General features: G+C 41.3%; 1 protein-coding gene across 1 annotated transcript in view; it reads left to right on the top strand.

The window, feature by feature from the left end:
• Window positions 1-17,921, top strand: part of PRSS12 (serine protease 12) — a 69,320-nt gene that overhangs the window by 1,328 nt on the left and 50,071 nt on the right. The window contains exons 2-3 of the mRNA XM_081208087.1: window positions 8,475-8,548; window positions 12,897-13,033. Of these exons, the coding sequence (XP_081064213.1) occupies window positions 13,000-13,033 (34 nt within the window). The 5' untranslated portion in view covers window positions 8,475-8,548; window positions 12,897-12,999. The remainder of the gene's footprint in view (window positions 1-8,474; window positions 8,549-12,896; window positions 13,034-17,921) is intronic.

Here is a 17,921-nt window from a genome sequence, read left to right on the forward strand (position 1 = left end):
AAAGTATTGTGCTGTTAAATTCTTCATGGTTTTCCCCAAGGGGAACCCTGGACATGATACAGCTTATAACCCCACACCACTAATTTATTAAGATTTTTCATTATTTATAAGAATACCTATAAATAATAATGGAAGTGAAACAAAAGAATTCAAATTAGGACTTTTAAAAACAGGTATCTGGCATTATTTGTTTAATGTATTTTTTATTGAAAATGATATAATAATTGAATAGTACCTGTGCCCTATACAGCTTTGTGTGATCGAGTCAATTCAATAATGCATCTTGAATAAATAACAGCAATTGAATTAGTCTGCTGTTAACTGTCACAGTAACTTTGAAGCACATCAGATCATATGACCTGTAAGAATGTGGTTGATGGAAAAAGTTCATTTATATACAATATGCTCTCAAGCAGGTTCTCTGTCTCTCACGTTGGAAATAATATAGAAATTAGGAACCAGCATTTTGCTAGCTGTTAACCTCAAGAACATATAAATTAAATCATTCTGGGTCATGTGATGGAGCTCTCTCTGGTAGAGCTGCTGAGAACCTCATTCATGGCACAAGTGGGGTACATTCATCCCTCGTAGTAACAAAATAGTAATAGGGAAATGGAATTTGAACAGCTGTACATCCCCTAATACATTTCAACCCACCCCAAATCATAGAACCAGACCACCAGGAGACTGCTCCCTGTGAGCAGCTGCATACTACTGCACATTCCAAAAGTGGTCTGTGTGGGTATCCTCATACCTCACCTTGGAAACATAAATGCAAAGAAGGAATTAGTTTCACCACTTCTGCATCCAAAAATAGACTTTGTATCCCCCCAAGGTATTATCCGGACCACTATGGGCTTTTATAACCCAGTGCTCAATATTTCATGTGGTTTTATAGATTTCTGTTATATCAAATAACTGCCTGGAGAACAAATGCAGTCTACTTCATTTTGTCAATCTCCCCCAACTCAAGCACGTGGAGCTACATAAATACAATTTGGCAGTATTCAGCAAAAATGAAGCGTTTTATGTCTGTTTGATTTCAGTGGAATGGATGATCATGTTCATTATTAATATTATTATCTAGGACAGCGTATTGCAAAGGCTTAACACAAACAAGGATATTTGTTGATTGTTGCTAAGCTGTATGAATATGTGATTTTCTTTTATTAAACTGGATCTCCCACCCTTAACATTGAAAAAGAATGCTTTAGTGAACTGCCAAACTGTCCCAGTCATATAGCTACTACAATATCGGTTCCCAAAACTGCACAACTCTGTTTTGAAGTGAACGGTGCTTAACTATTAATATCATTTTACATGGAAAGATTGGGAACAGTTTTTCTAAGGAAAAATGCATTTTTAAGTTCTGGAAAACATGAGCTGGCTAAAAAGTAAAATAAAGTATCAAATAGCAAACCTAATTTTGAAATAGATATGCACAGTCATATCAGGGAGCAGCTAGACACATTAGCACAGGGTGTTTGGTTACTTTTCTAGTAGGAAATGCTATTTTGTCACTTGATCCACATTATAAGGAAGTAGTCAGGACATTCCTGCTGTGTGTGAGGCTAAGCTTCCTCCTTGGTTTTATCCCCCTGCCTGCCTGCTCCCCCCACCCCCAAGAGTTATGCTCATCAGAATGCATTTGACTACTGGAAGACAGATAGGGAAAATTAATTTCAAGGGTCACTACAGAAAGTTGAGATGCTACATCGCCTTGAATGAACAGAATAATGGCACTTCCAAACCACTTTCTTATAGATTGCATGATTAGCACAAGTAGCTCAAGTAGCAAAATAATATCTTTGATTGAACAGAAACGCAAACCAAACAGCTTTAGTTATCTCCTCAATAAGATTGTGGCTGATACCTCATCATAGCAATTATCCATGTGTTGTGTGAAGCACAGATCAATCTCTTTCTTCAAGCTTGGGTTAATAGTTTTGTGACATTTTTTCTTCTTTCATATTTCAGAAGTTCAGCATTACTTCCTTGTACAATTTCTGCACTGGAAAACTTAGCCTGTCCAGTAGCGAACTTAATAAAAAATACCCATCCTGCTGCACCATTGCTAACAATTTCGTTAATGTTTGCTTTGAAATTGCTTTTTATTTCATTCTTAGAAGACTGTGCACTCCTACTGATACTTCTTTTTTTGAAAAAGGTGGGAAACTGAAATACAGCTATCTTCCATCACATTTGAACCGGATATTGTGCTATTGGCATTGATTAACACACCATGGGACAAAGGCTAAGCAGATTTGGCCTGCCTAGAACCTGGATTAGAGCCCATCAGGGAATAACAACAACAACAACAACAACAACAACAACAACAACAACAACAACAACAACATACCTGAGATCCAATGTAGATTTGTACATAAAATCAAGTGCTCCTGGCAACTAATTTGGGGTGCATGTGTTCACTCACTAAATAAAAAGGTATGCATTACTGATTTATAATGTTAACAACATAATGGATATCTTCTTCTGTTGTTCTTTTTTTTTAATGCTATTTTGTGATTTAGTACTTCCTGAGTTACCAGCTTACTACTTTTACCACCCTGTAGATGGAAACTTCATAGAGAAACTTCATCTCAAACTACATCTCTCTTGTACCGTTAGCTGTAATGAATATGGTGGAAGTCCCTACGCAGTAACTGAATCACTTCCTCTTGGATATTCAGACTTCCCAAATATATATATCCACTGAAATGATGAACAGAGATTTGTGTGCGGGAGTATTCTATTTTTAGGGCTGTCTCGTAAGACAAGGTAATTTTATAACACTCTCAATGCTGGCTGTGGCACAGGGGAGGATCACACTGCATCTGAGTGAAAAATATTAAGTTATTGGAGTTTTCAAAAGTATATACATTATAGGAAATCTGCACTGCATTATTTTTTGTTTTAAATAAATGCTGAGCTGAACTTTGTCCATGTCCAGTCAGCTAGGGTTGCCCTTATTCACATTTTAATTGGAGAGAGGGAGGGTAGAGCCCAGGCACAGCTGAATACTTTGAGGCTCAGATTATTTAAGCAGGAAACTTGAGCTCCTGCTTAACCCTCTCTTCTTTTGAAATTCATGGGATGTAATTTCTTGTCCAACAGTAGGGCATACTTAGAGCACAATAGTCAGTTAAATAACCATAAGTAGGGGCGAAACTAGGCTTTATTTCACCTGGGTCAAAGACCCAGCTTGGCACTCCCTTCCTCCCCTAGCTAGGACACTGCTTTAAGAGACTGAAGTTGCAAGCCAAAGTCCTCACCAACCATGCTAGGGTGGGGGATTGGATGGGGTGGAAGTCTCCCTCTCCTACCCCATCCAGTCTCCCATCCTAGCATGGTGAAGTCTCCTTCTCCAAGCCCAAAACAGCTCAGCTGACATCACTCTGGAACAGATCTTCCCAGCACAAATCAGCTGAGCATTATGATCACACCACTCATCTAAAGGTGTATAATAGGCTCAGTTCACAGCTTTGAGTGAAGGTGCCACCCCACTCCTCTCCTTCCATGTGTTCATTTGTACTCAAATTAACACGCAAACTGTCCTATTATCACCTGCTAATGTCTACACATCAAGCTGCTGTTAAAGGCACAACTGCACTGGCCTATTGACAGACCTGTTAATTGCTCAGGGGTGATTTGCGCTTGGATTTTCTCCTTCCTGCCTTGTGGAACAATGCTTCGGAAACCCCCCCCTGGCTTTCAAGAGCAACCTGTGATATGGTGGTAGGAAGGTTCAGGCCCAGGTACTGTTGGGTTCAGGACCCCAATACTTGGCACCTTGCCAGGACCTCCTCAAAGCTGGAGCCAGCCCTAAGGAAAGGTTGCCGTATGTACTTCGCATAACTCTTCTATGCTGTACTTTTCGTGAGGTTTTAATTATAAGCTGACCCAACATGAGCCGAAAGATGAGTGAAATATAAACGTAAGAAAAAATGAATAAAATAACTAACACAATTTGCAGCTGCACTATGAATGTGCTGCATATTTGAGACTCGTGTCGTACTCCACAATTTCACATGTAGATGAATGAAAATTTAGGCAAATGCATGGTTTGATTTACTTTCTCCATGTGACTCAATGAGGAAAGCATTGCAGCCAGGCAAATTCCATGGGTATGTTGGAAGTTGGAGGAATCTGAGTGGCAGAGGACACACTTTGCATGGAAAAAAGTAGAGCTGGCAGTGACTTCTGTCTGAAACCCTGGAGAGCAGCTGCAGGCCATACTGGGGTAGATGTTTTTTCTTCTTCTACCTAGTCCACACACTCATTTATTATTATTCCCCTGAAAAATGCTTCTCGGTGAACGGGTTTCATTCTGAAAGTAAAAGCCCACTGCAGATTGTTTCTGCATTACCTGAGAGTGTGTCAATCTGAAAACAGATATAGGTGGTTGGAGCAATGAGGGGTCTCTCCCTGCCTGCCCAATGGTGTTGTGGTATACCAAGATTGCAAGGGGAGGGTTTTCAAATGTGTAATCCGATCGAGGGGAGAGTTTTCAAGCACATACCAAGTAACCACACCCACGAATCTGGATGGTGGAGCTACAATCAGTCTAGATTGAAAGCAGCATGTTGAGGATGAGCATGAATCCAGGTTGAGAAAAACTACATTTTGAGACCACAAACAGGCAAGTGTATATGGAGCCCAAGGCAGCTTCTTGTGTACCTGCAAAGCCAGGTGGTTGAGCAAAGTGTCTAGGCAACCTAGGAGCTTTAGTTTCCCTCGAATTTCACAGCAGTATTTTATACCTACCGGGCACTCTGCATATTAAAAATAATTGCAAAAACATGTACACCAGACCTAAATGAAACCAAATGTGTTGGCTTTACAGTACATGGTAAAAGATCTGTCAGGACTGTCAGCCCTTCTTTTTGCAAGTATAATTTTCCACTGAAACCACCAGTGTAGAGAAAATCGCATATTTTCATCCAAATCGCACAGCAATCTTCTGATTAGGTTCAACTGCAGGACAAGCAGTCAGGACAATCTCCAGTATCTTTCAGGCTTCACAATGATCTTGCATTAGAACATTTGCTAGATAATCTTGTGCCATGCTTTGCTGGCAATTTTACCTTTTAATCATGTGACAGTTGCTATAATATATGTGCACTAATACTAATGCTAATACTGTGGGAACACTTCAATGAAAGAAACAGAAGTGGAAGGACATATGATTGAAAACCTAAGATGTTTATGCCACTATTTGTAATCACTTGTTGTTGGAATCTGTCTGTCTTGGGAAGCAATGGAGGAATGCGCCTTTGGGTTTGAAGTCAAACCACTGGAGAGTTACAGCGCCTGCTGTGGCTGTAGAGCCCAAATGGGAGGTATGTGTTTTGTTCCAGCTGGGGCAAGTGAAGGCGTCTGTTTCTGCTGCTGCAAATGCATCATGGTGTTGCTTCTCTCTGCACTCCTCCTGGTGGTCATTCCTCCTCTGGTCACTGCTGTGGATACACAACCTGACAGTCTGTCTCCAGGCACTGCAGTCTTCTGCAATGGATTCTCACATGGCAGGGTTGTTGCTACCAGCCTTCATGTATTGTTTGCAGACATTTTTGTAATGTAGAGTTGGTCTGCCAATGGGCCTGAAGCTATCAGCATGCGGGGGTCGATCGGCCAGCTGGCTAGCCCCCAGTTGGGTCGTCTCCTTCCAGTTGTTCCGCTGCGAAGATCCATCAACCTCTGCTGTGACATAAATCAGCAACCCAAGCCTCCCAGACTTGGGCACACTATACTTAGTGTAAACTGCACAGCAGACGAGACTGAGGCTGTGAATACATACTACGAACTACAGATTTCTTAAACATAAATCAAGACAAGGAAACATGTTGTCTCTCCTGTCGTCTCCTCGGAGAGAGAGTCAAAAGCAAAAGCAATACAGTGCAAGTTCCGCTTACGCCAGCAAACAGTGCATTGAGTTCAGCATCACAATAATGTGACAAATAATAACCCTATGTCTGCAACTAAAGGTGGAATGGAAATTTCCCAACAACCTCCCACTTTCCATGTAACCTGTGATGCAGTATTTCAACCCAACTGCAACCGCTGTACATAAACCTTAACAACTTTAGACAACAGATCTGCAGGAATTTCGTTTCCTGGCAACTAAAGGTGGAATGGAAATTTCCCAACAGAAGCTTCCCGCTTCCCGTAGAGCAGGTCCTTGGGGATCCTGCCATCTTCCATTCTGTGGACATGACCAAGCCCAGCGTAGATGTTGCTGAGACAAGAGTGCAAACATGCTGGGAATGTGGGCTTGGGAAAGCACATTGTTTGAGACACTGTCCTGCCACATGATACCCAAAATCTTTCTGACACAACACATGTGGAAGGCGATGAGATGTTGCTTCTGGCAATTGTAAGTTGCCTACGACTCACTTCCATAGAGCAGCGTGCTCAACACACAAGCCTGGTAGGCCTTCATCTTGGTACTGGTCATTAGCATCACATTCTCCCATACCCTTTTGGAGAGACGAGCCATTGCCGTAGCTGCCTTGCCAATACACTTGTCCAGCTCAGCGTCAATGAAGAGGTTGCTTGTAATGGTGGAATCCAGACAGACAACATTGTCTACCACCTCAGGCAGGTAGTCACAAATGCTGGTGCATGGAGTGCTGGTGACATCCTGACCCAGAATGTTGATCATCTTCAGGCCGATGGCAAGGCTGAACTCCCTGCAGGCTTGGGCAAAATGGTTGATGAGCCCCCCTGTAGAGCTTCCTCAGAGTGTGTTGTCAAGGCTGCTTCATCTGGAAACAACATCTCTCGGGTGAGGACCTGCCACACTTTTGTCTTAGCATGGAGATGTGCCAAGTTGAACAGTTGAGCTGAAGGCATATGAAAGGATCAAGGAGAAAAATATGCCAAAGATAGTTGGGGTGAGAACATCATCCTGTTTCATACCACTCTTTATTCGAAAGGTGTCTGAGGGCGACCTGTCATCCTCATTGGTGCTGTGCATGTTCTCGTGGAAGGGACACTTAACATCTTCTGAAGCTTAGGAAGGCATCTTGTTGAGTAATCAATTTCCCATAATATAATGCATTTTTGTACACATTGTTTTGCATTGCAAAACTGGGAGAACATGTTTCAGACATATTTTGTTGACTTTGTGTTCTTTGGCCAAATTTCCTTTCTAATTTTAAAGCTGCACATCTCAAAAAACAAACCTACATAGATTTTGCAAGAGTTACTCCATATGTACACAACTGATACTGAGACCATACTTTTATCTTCTCTCAAGGGTAATTCAAACATAATAACATCACATCTGCTGCCTATATTATTTTGATTTGAAGCGAGCTTATTATAATTGCATAGACTGCATGCTATAATTCAGAGTTATCTCCTTGCACAAGGCAACTGGAAAGTCATTTTATTGTTTTATTTTTGTGTGCCTATCTTTGTCATATGCAACCCTGTTTAGTTTACAGTAGTCATGCAACTTAATGCCATGTTTTCCCTCTACACTTTCAGCATGAGCCAAAGTATTTTACTCACAAGTAAATCATACCGAGTTCAGCGGCATTTATTCCTAAAGCAAGTGTGCCTAGGATGACAATCCTGCACTACAATCTTATACATGTTGATTCAGAAAGACATCTATTTCCATCACATTTTGACTGTTAGTCTTCCAGGGCTCAGCAAACCTTTTCAGCAGGGGGCCAGTCCACTGCCCCTCAGACCTTTTGGGGGGCCTGACTATATTTGGGGGGAGGGGAATGAACGAATTCCTATGCCCCACAAATAACCCAGAGATGTATTTTAAATAAAAGGACACATTCTACTTTTGTAAAAACACCCTGATTCCTGGACAGTCTGTGGGCCGGATTTAGAAGGTGATTGGGCCAGATCTGGCCCCTGGGCCTTAGTTTGCCTACCCATGGTCTTCCTCATGCAATTAGAGAAGGGACAAGCTTGTTAACTCAACTATCTCTGTGGAGTCACAGTGCTGGAGAGCAGGAGCCAGCCGTGCACTTGCATGATCATCTGAGGTTCTGAATCAATGGTGAGGAACCTGTGGCCCACCAGATGCAGTTGGACCAGAACTCCAAACATTCCTGACCATTGGCTTTGTTGCTGGGGATGATGGGAATGGTAGTTTAGCAACATCTGAAGGGCCACAAGTTCCCCATCCCTATTCTAAATCATGCTGGGGAGGTCTACATGAGTACAGCAGGCTCCCTGCTGTAGACATTTGTCCTCCAACCAGCCCATGGAGAGTGGTGGAGACAGACACGCTGATGCTGCAAAAGAGGCTAAGCTAGCATACCCTGCTGTCCTTATCTTGTGAGGAGCATAACCCCCGAATAGGGCCTGTGTTCAATGTGGATTTCTCCTAAGTAAGCAAACACTTGTTATCACTCTAGAGTCCTATACACCGTTATTCCAAGATACGTCTCGTTGAGGTTCACCTGTAAATGCTAACTGGATCAAATTTCTCCTCAATCCCCAGGTCTGAGTACACATCCATTGGACTGTACTTCTAGGCTGCAGTTGACACAAGAGACTACGTATTAAGAATCCAGCAATCCAGGCATGAAGGCAGATAAACTGTATGTAAGCCACAGCCTGATTGCAAAGTGATAGTGTTTCCCAGTCCGAGGCTCACTTTTATTATTACTATTATTGAATGTATACCCCACCCTTCCTCCCAAAGTGGCCCATATTTAGCCCCATTAGGCACAGCCACAATCTTCAGACTTCATCAATCGCAGTTTTTCCTGTCGGGTTTGAAGATACCGAAAAGCTAGCGTAAGGATGACACAACCAAACCCCACCATTCAGTAACAGGGTGCCTCTGAACACATGAGATTTTTCTTCAGTAGTCTACTCCTGAGTAGCAGAAGTTCTGTTTCAGTAACTTTGATTAAGAAGAAAAGGGGGCTTTGTTGTTGCTGCTGCTGCCAAGAGCTAAGGAACTGGGAGTTGGAAACCCTTACTGATCTATGGCAAATTGTCCAGAGATTTAGCATTAGATCTGGACCTTCCTCCTGCCACTGTCCTACTTCTGCAGCATGCCCAATTAAGCCCTGCACCTGCAATTGCATCTTTGTACTCTACTTGCAGAGTTTACAGCTAGCAGAAATCTGAACTCATCCAATCCAGTCTATAGGACACTGTGATGGAGATCTCCTTTTCTCTCTTGTCTGCTGTTGAAGGTCTGGAAGGATGAGCTCACACAACCCGTTGGCATTGCTGCTATGATTTGTCAAGCTTTATAGCAGTGAACTTCCCTCAACGGCTTGTAGATGAATAGAAAATGATCTATTCATAATGGCAGACACTTGCTGGGGCTTTGAAATGACCATGGAATTGCTGAAATCATATGAAAAACTTAATTGTGTGAAATGAAATTACTCCATGGATTACAGGCTTGAACAGAAGCGGGATGCCCATAAGATGTGCATTGTGTTCACTGACATTGGTAGGATCCAGAATTGTATTGAAGCAGCAGTCATCATGTTAGCCAGCGAAAAGAGAGATTATTCAGAAAACCAGAAAGATTTAAGAACTACTATGTCTCACACTTAGGGCAATGGTAGTAAATCTTCCTCTGGTTTTGTTTTTTACCCGCTGACTCCTGGCTTTTCAAAGAACCCCAATGAGCATTTAAAGTTTTCTGTGGTAATGCATCTGGCAAAATGCCACTATTGTTTCAGCTCCAAAAGGCTGGTTCAACAGTGAACTTTCTTCCCCTCCAACCCAGATAATAACCTCAGCACATTAATTTCAACACTGTTGTTTCATTTAGGAATTTCAATACACACACTGAACAGAGCACCAAGCGCAGGAAAGTGCCTTGAGTGGACCCTTAAGCAGAACACTTTATAGCAGAGCTCCCAAAGGAAATTGTTTACCTGTTCGTTCATGCATCCTTGGAAACAAACTTGGAAAAGCATATGTGTATTGCAGATTCAGAAGAACAGCTTTGTGTGCATTCTTGACTTTTGTAACATCTATAGTACTTTTATGCTCGGAGCAGCTTTATCAGTTCTTGAGGATGCTGTAGAAGTGAAGATTAGTACACAGGCATATGAAACATTATATTAACATGCAAGTGTAAAGCCAGGACATTCTCATGCTTGCAGACATGGGTTTCTGGGGGAGGGGTGGGAAATGTCCTTGTTTAAATGAATACAGGAGTGGGGGGTAATTTCAGAATGGAGATTGATGTGTTTGAGGGGGAATTAAACACATACAATACTTCCCGCACACCCAGTTGTTCCCAGAAAATATATCCCCAATTGGTTTGACCCCCACATGCGGGTTTTTCTTGTCTCCGAAATTAGCTATATTTACACTACATTTTGCCAAACAAAAGATCTCAACAAATTATAATCTATAATAATGCTTCCAATTTTTAAAATTATAATTGGCCCAATTTTAAAATGGCTTTTGCAGTAGTAACTTTTATGGGCCTGTTAAAGACATTCCTCTTTCACCAAGTTTTCGAAATGGAGATCTTCATCCCTGTTGGTATATGAATTCAGTTTGAATTGATTTAATGTATGTGCTGTTTAAATTGTTTTACTATATGCAATTGTTTTAACTGTTTTGATATATGTAACACTTTTATTTATGTTTTTATTAGAATAAAACCCACTTCGGGATGCCTCATAGGAAGCGGTTCATAAATGAAATAAATGCAATCTGATAAATATTTTTATTTTTATTACTACTACTATTTAGTATTGATTGCCTTTAGGGATCACCCTTCCTCATGCAGGACCAGGTGGCTGTACAACAAAATTAGAACAAATACAATATGAATATATTCACAAAGTAACCATCATTAAAAACACAACCCACACATTGCTGTTCAATGCAAACATTGTCATATCAGACTGAAAAGGCCTGGGCAAACAGAAGTATCTTTGCTGACATCTAAATCCCAACAAAGAGGCAGATGCAAATCCAGGGGGAGATCATTCCAGAGTCGCAGCAGCCCCACTTAGGAGAAGGCCCTTCTATGAGTCCCCTCACCATGAATTGTCTTGGAAGCTGTGAAAAGAGGCCCAACCCTGCCATTCTTAAGAACTGCAGTTGGCTGCTGTCACCCACCTAGTGATCCAAGCCCTTCCATTGGATGGGGAGCAAACCTGGAGGCTTCAGGTAATTTCTGGGAGTCTGGCAACACTAATAAAAGGAGAAACTGGGGCAGCTTAGGCTTTGAATCCTGAAATGGGGGCAGGAGGGGGCAGAGGGGACCTTGGCAGAACATTGTGGGCACTATGACACCTGCATGCCTATCTCTCTCTCTCTCTCTCTCTCTCTCTCTCTCTCTCTCTCTCCCTCTCTCTCTCTCATCTCTATCTCTATCTCTATCTCTATCTCTATCTCTATCTCTATCTCTATCTCTATCTCTATCTCTATCTCTATCTCTATCTCTATCTCTATCTCTTTTGTGGCCACATGAAAATGGAGTATGTGTAAGTGCCGGTGGGTTGTATGTGTACTTGTATTGAAAACAGCAGCATACAGATACTAAGAAAACTGAACAGAGGAGAAGACTAGGATCCTAGTTTCACATTCAAAAAACTAAAAAGCTTTAGGGTACCTGAATCAGGGTTGGTAGGCAGTGGAGTGCTTTCAGAGGCAATGTTACATTCTCCTAACTTGCTGCCTCCGTTCCGAACATGGCAGATTAATTCTTCAGTAGCTCCAGCTCCAAGGTAGCCCCACGTAGAGCGCATACCAATAATCCAAATGCGAAGTCACCAGAGCGTGAGCTACTGATATCAAAGTATCTCAGGCTAGGAAATGCTACAGCAAGCGAGCATATAAAAAGAATTGCCAGCTCCAGGTGTAGCAACTGATAATATGTGTCAGACCAGATAAGTTGGACCCCACATGGATGATAAAGTTAGAGCACCATTCTCGACACCATCTCCACCAGCTCAGTCAGGGAGATTGTTGGGCAGTACGCAAAAATCCCTGCTCTTCCTCTCTGACCCAGCTGCAATCCCACCCATTCTATAATAAACACCAGGGTGTCTTCCTCATTTGTGAGGTGTTCCTTAAAAGCAGTATCATGGATGAGAGAGATTTTACTGTACACAGACCTGGTGTTTAGCAACAGCATCACAAAGTGGGAGGGCAAGTTGGTTATCACAACCCAAGATCTCTTGGTTGAAGGATAGTCCAGAAGGAGTCATAGCTTGTAGGCATCTGCTACCCCTTCTCCTATGGTTTCTTAGAAAATGCCACAGATGGCCCTGCAAGAAATAAAAAGGCAAGCCTATATAGTTACTTCTAAACACTAAAAGTTGTTAATATATTTTTGTCTGCTGTTTGAAATGAATTTTAATTGCTACAATTTTTGGTAACAGCTTTGAAAACTGTAAACGAAAGATATATGAGGAGGGGGCAATAGCCCCTAAGAGAAAGCGATTCAAATAGTTTTAAGGTTCTCCTCAAATAGAAAACTGCAAATATCCACTCCATACATTCAAAGCACGTGGTTTTCTGCAAAGAATCCTGGGAACTGTAGTTTATACCTCTCAGGGCTACAGTTCCCAGGATTCCTTGGGGAACGCAATGTCCTTTCAATGTGCTTTTAAGACAATGGGATCTGTCAACGCCATTGCTAACGCTTATAGAATGCAGCTGCCATAACCCTTTCCTTAAAAATCTATAAATATGCTTTTCATTAAGCCTCATTTTCCTTTGCATTCCCATTTGCAGCCAGCAAGTTCAAATTGCCATGTTTCATAAAAATCTTTTGAGTTATTTGTCTGTGCAGGATCTGTAGTTTTGATAATCAGTATTTAATCTGGAAAAATGTTAAGCACTAATCTGACTTAGCTGACATAGCTCAAATCAGTCAGAGCAAGATGGATCCCCCCACCACATCACAATTTTTAATGTATCTGTAATTGCAGGACACCTTCAAGGATGGTCTATGTAAGGAGATTCTTCTTCTTCTTGATGAACAATCCTTAAACAGCAGAAACATGGAACAGCAGATCCACCAGCTTGCAGCTGATGCCCTCAAAGTTTGAACAAGCCAGGTTGGAAAGTGAGAGGCTGTTTTATTTTTTATTTTTATTGCCTTGCCAGCTTCAGGCATAATAACTGTTTTTAAAAATAATTTTTAAAATCCCTCACATTTAACATGGGATGACCCCTTTATGTTTTCCCTTGAGTTCAGGCCCACTACTCATTTGAAGTAGAAGCAGCCTGCATGAAAGGATTGCCCTGTACTCAGATGTTTTGAGTTCAGGCCCTGCCCTTACCACCTCCTCAGGTATGGACATCACATGTGATGGAGGTTCCACATATATCCAACACAGGTGCTGATGAAACAATGCAGAGGTTCCCAGCTCCGTTTGCACTTTCAAAGCCCTCTTCTGGCTCCGAAGGACTTGAAGTGCGTTCCTACATATCAGGCAATAACAAGGCATTTAATTCAGCAGAATGTATTAGCCACAGTGAATCAGATACAGTCTTTAACAAAATTCATTCTTTTCACAGTTCATTTTGGACACACGTTTATGTCTCTTGTCTGAGCTTGGGTAGAAATATTTTCCACATTGCTCTTTGTTATTACTTATTAATATATACAATCTTGTTTGCCCACTACTGATTTGTATTGACTTACTTATGTTACAGCTCACAGGAAAGAGACTGTGTTTCAAATAGTTGCGCCTGAATACTCAAATACATATTTTGGAACCAATGTATAGTCTTTCTTGACCTCAGTAATATAGTAACTTGACAAAACCATGATTAATAGAATATCCGAGAAGCCGTTTCATATCCAGGCACAGATTACTGCTAAATTAATTCTTATATTCCTCCGGGCCGTTGCAGTGCCCTGGGAGATATTTAATCCCCCTTTTACATTTTGTATCTGAATTGCTATCAGGTTTCCTTAAAGATGCCTTAAAAATTCCTGCAGGAAATATCAGAAATGCCTTAGTATCACTATTGCTAACAAGGAGTTGGTATTTCATTTAAAAAAAAAAAATACCAGGGGTGAAAAAGGTTCCAGTTATTTGTTCATTCATTTAAGTATTTCTACACTGCTTTGCATTTAGAGAAATACTAAAATGCTTCATACAGTAATAAAACATAATGAATCTAACAATAACAACAACAACAAATTCACTAAAACTATCACAGTGACCGGTAATAATAATAATAAAGGTCAGGGCAAGCCTGGGGGAACAAGTATGTCTTCATTTGGTAGCATAAACACCCCTGAGTTTGTGCTTGCCTAATCTCAGCATAGGGACGCGGGTGGCGCTGTGGTCTAAACCACTGAACCTAGGGCTTGCCGATCGGAAGGTCGGCGGTTTGAATCCCCGCAACGGGGTGAGGACCCATTGTTCGGTCCCTGCTCCTGCCAACCTAGCAGTTCGAAAGCATGTCAAAGTGCAAGTAGATAATAGGTACTGCTCTGGCGGGAAGGTAAATGGTGTTTCCGTGCGCTGCTCTGGTTTCACCAGAAGCAGCTTAGTCATGCTGGCCACATGACCCAGAAAAACTGTCTGCGGACAAACCCGGCTCCCTTGGCCAGTAAAGCAAGATGAACGCCGCAACCCCAGAGTTGTTTGTGACTGGACTTAACTGTCAGGGGTCCTTTACCTTTAGAATCTCAGCATTCTACATGGCAGACACCACAATGGAGAGGACTAGGTGAGCCCCATCTACAGACTGCAGCAGTTCCCATCATTTTTTTCCAGCAAAAAGGGGTATTGGTAGGGATCATCCATGCCATATATTTAAAGTACACTTAAAGCATAAGGCTTCCCCCAAAGACTCCTGGGAACGGTAGTTTACTCCTCACAGAGTTATATTTCCAAGCACCCTTAACAAACTACAGTTCCCAGGATCCTTTGTGGGAAGCCTTGTGCTTTAAATGCATGGTGCAGGTGTGATTGAACGAATGAGTCAGTGTGAACCCTTTGAATCCAAGGGTGCTTTCAGACTGTTTCTGAGTGGTTTAGTTGCACACTGGCAAATATACATTGCTCAGTAAAAGTGGATTTGGCACTCTGGAGCAATAGCCCTGTTTCTTCAAAAACATAGGACTATCTGAAGTTAGGAAAGTGACAGGGAAATGCACTGGAAAGTGTGAGATAACAATTGCATGAGGCAATGACATCCTTCCCTGCAGGCAAATCAGAATGATCACTCAGTAAACAGATAATTTGGGAATGAGCTGTTGCCTTTGTGCCATTTTCAACGTGCTTTCTTTTTACATAATTGCGTCTGTGTCAGAGCCGAACCACAGGCAGGCATCAGGCAGGAGTGGGAACCACGTCTGAAGGTCAGAGCCAGAGAATAGGACAAGACAGATTATTATTGCCCAGGCAAAATCCCAATGTGAAAATAGTATAGCTTCTCAGTCAGAAGATCTGAAATATAGGCTTGCACTATTTGCTGAATATGTGGATTTCACTGGTATCTGTGGGAGACAGAGCTCCTTGAATTCTACTCAAATCTATTAGTAGAGTTTCTTTGTCTTGGTTCTTAAAAAGCAAATCTTTTGTCTTCACGCATTGTTGCAATCCTTATTGAACACCAAATTATATTCTTGGTGAGCGACAAATTACATTCTTGACGTTCTGGAATGTTGCCCAGAATATATAATTAGCAGATCTTTTCAGCAATTATTTTCTAATGTGTCTATTACTTACTCTAAATTTCTCGTTAATAAAAGAATTGTCAATGTGTTTCAATGCATGGTAAATTCTTCAAATATCCTTTTAGCTTAGACTCAGTAATGTAATGAAGCAAACAGTGGTGTTCTTTATTCTACGTAAAAGAACATTTCAATTATAAAAGAATTGAACTTTACATTAGAGGAAACTGCTATTTGCAGTGCCCCGAGAGACCCCACCATGCTTAGCTCGAATATAAAGTTCTTTTGTGAGGGGATCATGCCAATCTGTGTTTAATAAAATATTTTTTTAAAGTTTCCCAAATAAATAATTTACTGAAAAGCTTTTAATACTTGCTCTTGCTAATGTTATGGTCATGTTACTTTCCATCATTCACTTGGACTGCAATTCTATGAATGTTTACTTGGAAGTAAGTCCCACTGTATTCCATGAGATTTGCTCACTAGTGTGGGCAACCTGTCCAAATGACTGACTGTTGTCCAACTCCATTTTCTCTTGGATGTCCTTAATTATCTAGATCAGGGGAAGCTAACATGGTGCCCTCTAGATATTTTGGACTTGAACTTGCAACGCCACAACCAGCATGGCCATTGGTCCAGAATCTGGGAGACACCTTGTTGGATACCCCTAATTCAGATGCAAGATCCATTTTAATCTGATGCAGCCTTGATTGTTCTGAGGGATGACCTCTGTTGAAAGAGAGGTAGGTGGAATGTAACCCTTTTGATCCCGCATGGTTCAATCCTTTCTGCCCCACTCATGTTTTTTAACATATTTATCAAGGTTGAAGAACCCATGGCCCATGCAGGCTGCATCTAGTTTGCTGGTGGCCCACCAGTCTGTGACAAAATCAGGCACCTCTTCTCCACTTTACAAGGGCCACCTTACAAAAGTAGGACCATTGCAGCACTAAGAAATTGCTCAGCTCAGCACTGAGATGGAGAAATCCATTGCCTCTGTGTGAGTGTGGTGTATGCCTACATGTTTATGTGTATTTATGTGTGTATGACACATTAACTTTATTATAAATATACAAATATTTCCCAGAAAAGAGAAGAGTGCTGCCTGACCTAAGTTTAATTTTAGCCTGTTTATACAAAGGATTTTAAAAACAACAACTCCTAAAATGAACACACTAAATTCATATGATCCTGTGATGGAAATGATGGGACAAGAACCACAGGGATACTTTCTGCATAGTCACACACAACTCTATTTCTTTTCAAGCTAGATGCATCAAGCAAGAAGCTAGAGGCCTGCAAGTTGTAGGTTTTTTTCCACAGCAGTGCTTCTGCAGAATATTTTAGCTTTTTCTTTTCAGATGAAACCTTGGTCAATGGTGCTATCAGGGCAGAGGTCCAGGGGGTCCATTCAGAGGAATGAACAGGAAAGCCACAAAACTCAGCACATTTTGAATTTATATGCATGACCATCTAAGAAGGAGAACACCTGTAGGACCATTGAATTCAGAGAAACTAAGGTTACCTAGCTGCACCATTAACCTTGGAAAGAAAGCAGTAACTGTTGGCTGCTTGTAGTTTATCTCCACTATAAACAGTGATGGCATACAGCCAGGTCAAATGAAACTAAAAATTGCTGGCCTGTGAATCTGGGTTCTCCACAAACCTGGATATGTTTATGGGAATCAAATTTGCACAAAGCTGAATATTGTTGTACACCCTATAATTTTGGGGGGCTGAAGCAATTTAGTTAGTTGCAGTGGGATACTTTTAAAAGTTCATTTGTAAGGCATGTTGGTGCTAAAAAATTCAAATCAGCTCTAGAGGCAAGGAAAACAATTGATACATTCATACTCAAAATTTGAAAAAGTTAGTTATGACTCTAGTTTAAATTCAATGTACAATTACCAGGGAGTATGCCCCATTGAACAAAGTGGCACTTACTTTTAAGTAAATGTGTACTGTATAGGCTTCTGCTGTAAGGCTGCAATCCTATGCATGCACTACTTTGGAGTATGCGCCATTTAACATTGTGCTGTAAATCCCACTGAAACAACTAACATTCAATTGATTTCAATGGGATTTAGTCATAGATAGTAATTGGGTTGAAGCCACTTCCTATGAAGGAACAGAAGCCAGCTGTGAAAGCTTAATGTGAACGCCTAACTTTATAAAGCAGTTAAATATGGCACATTTAAAGCTTCTCTAATATAGTAAATGGAGATGAGCACATGGTAGAGTTGTCCTGGATCCAGGCATTGTCAGGCATTGTGGAATCTGAAGTAAGAATCTTGGAATGTGGGGAACACACCCATAG

Source organism: Podarcis bocagei, assembly GCF_964188305.1.
Source record: "Podarcis bocagei genome assembly, chromosome: 9".
NCBI classification, from domain to species: domain Eukaryota; kingdom Metazoa; phylum Chordata; class Lepidosauria; order Squamata; family Lacertidae; genus Podarcis; species Podarcis bocagei.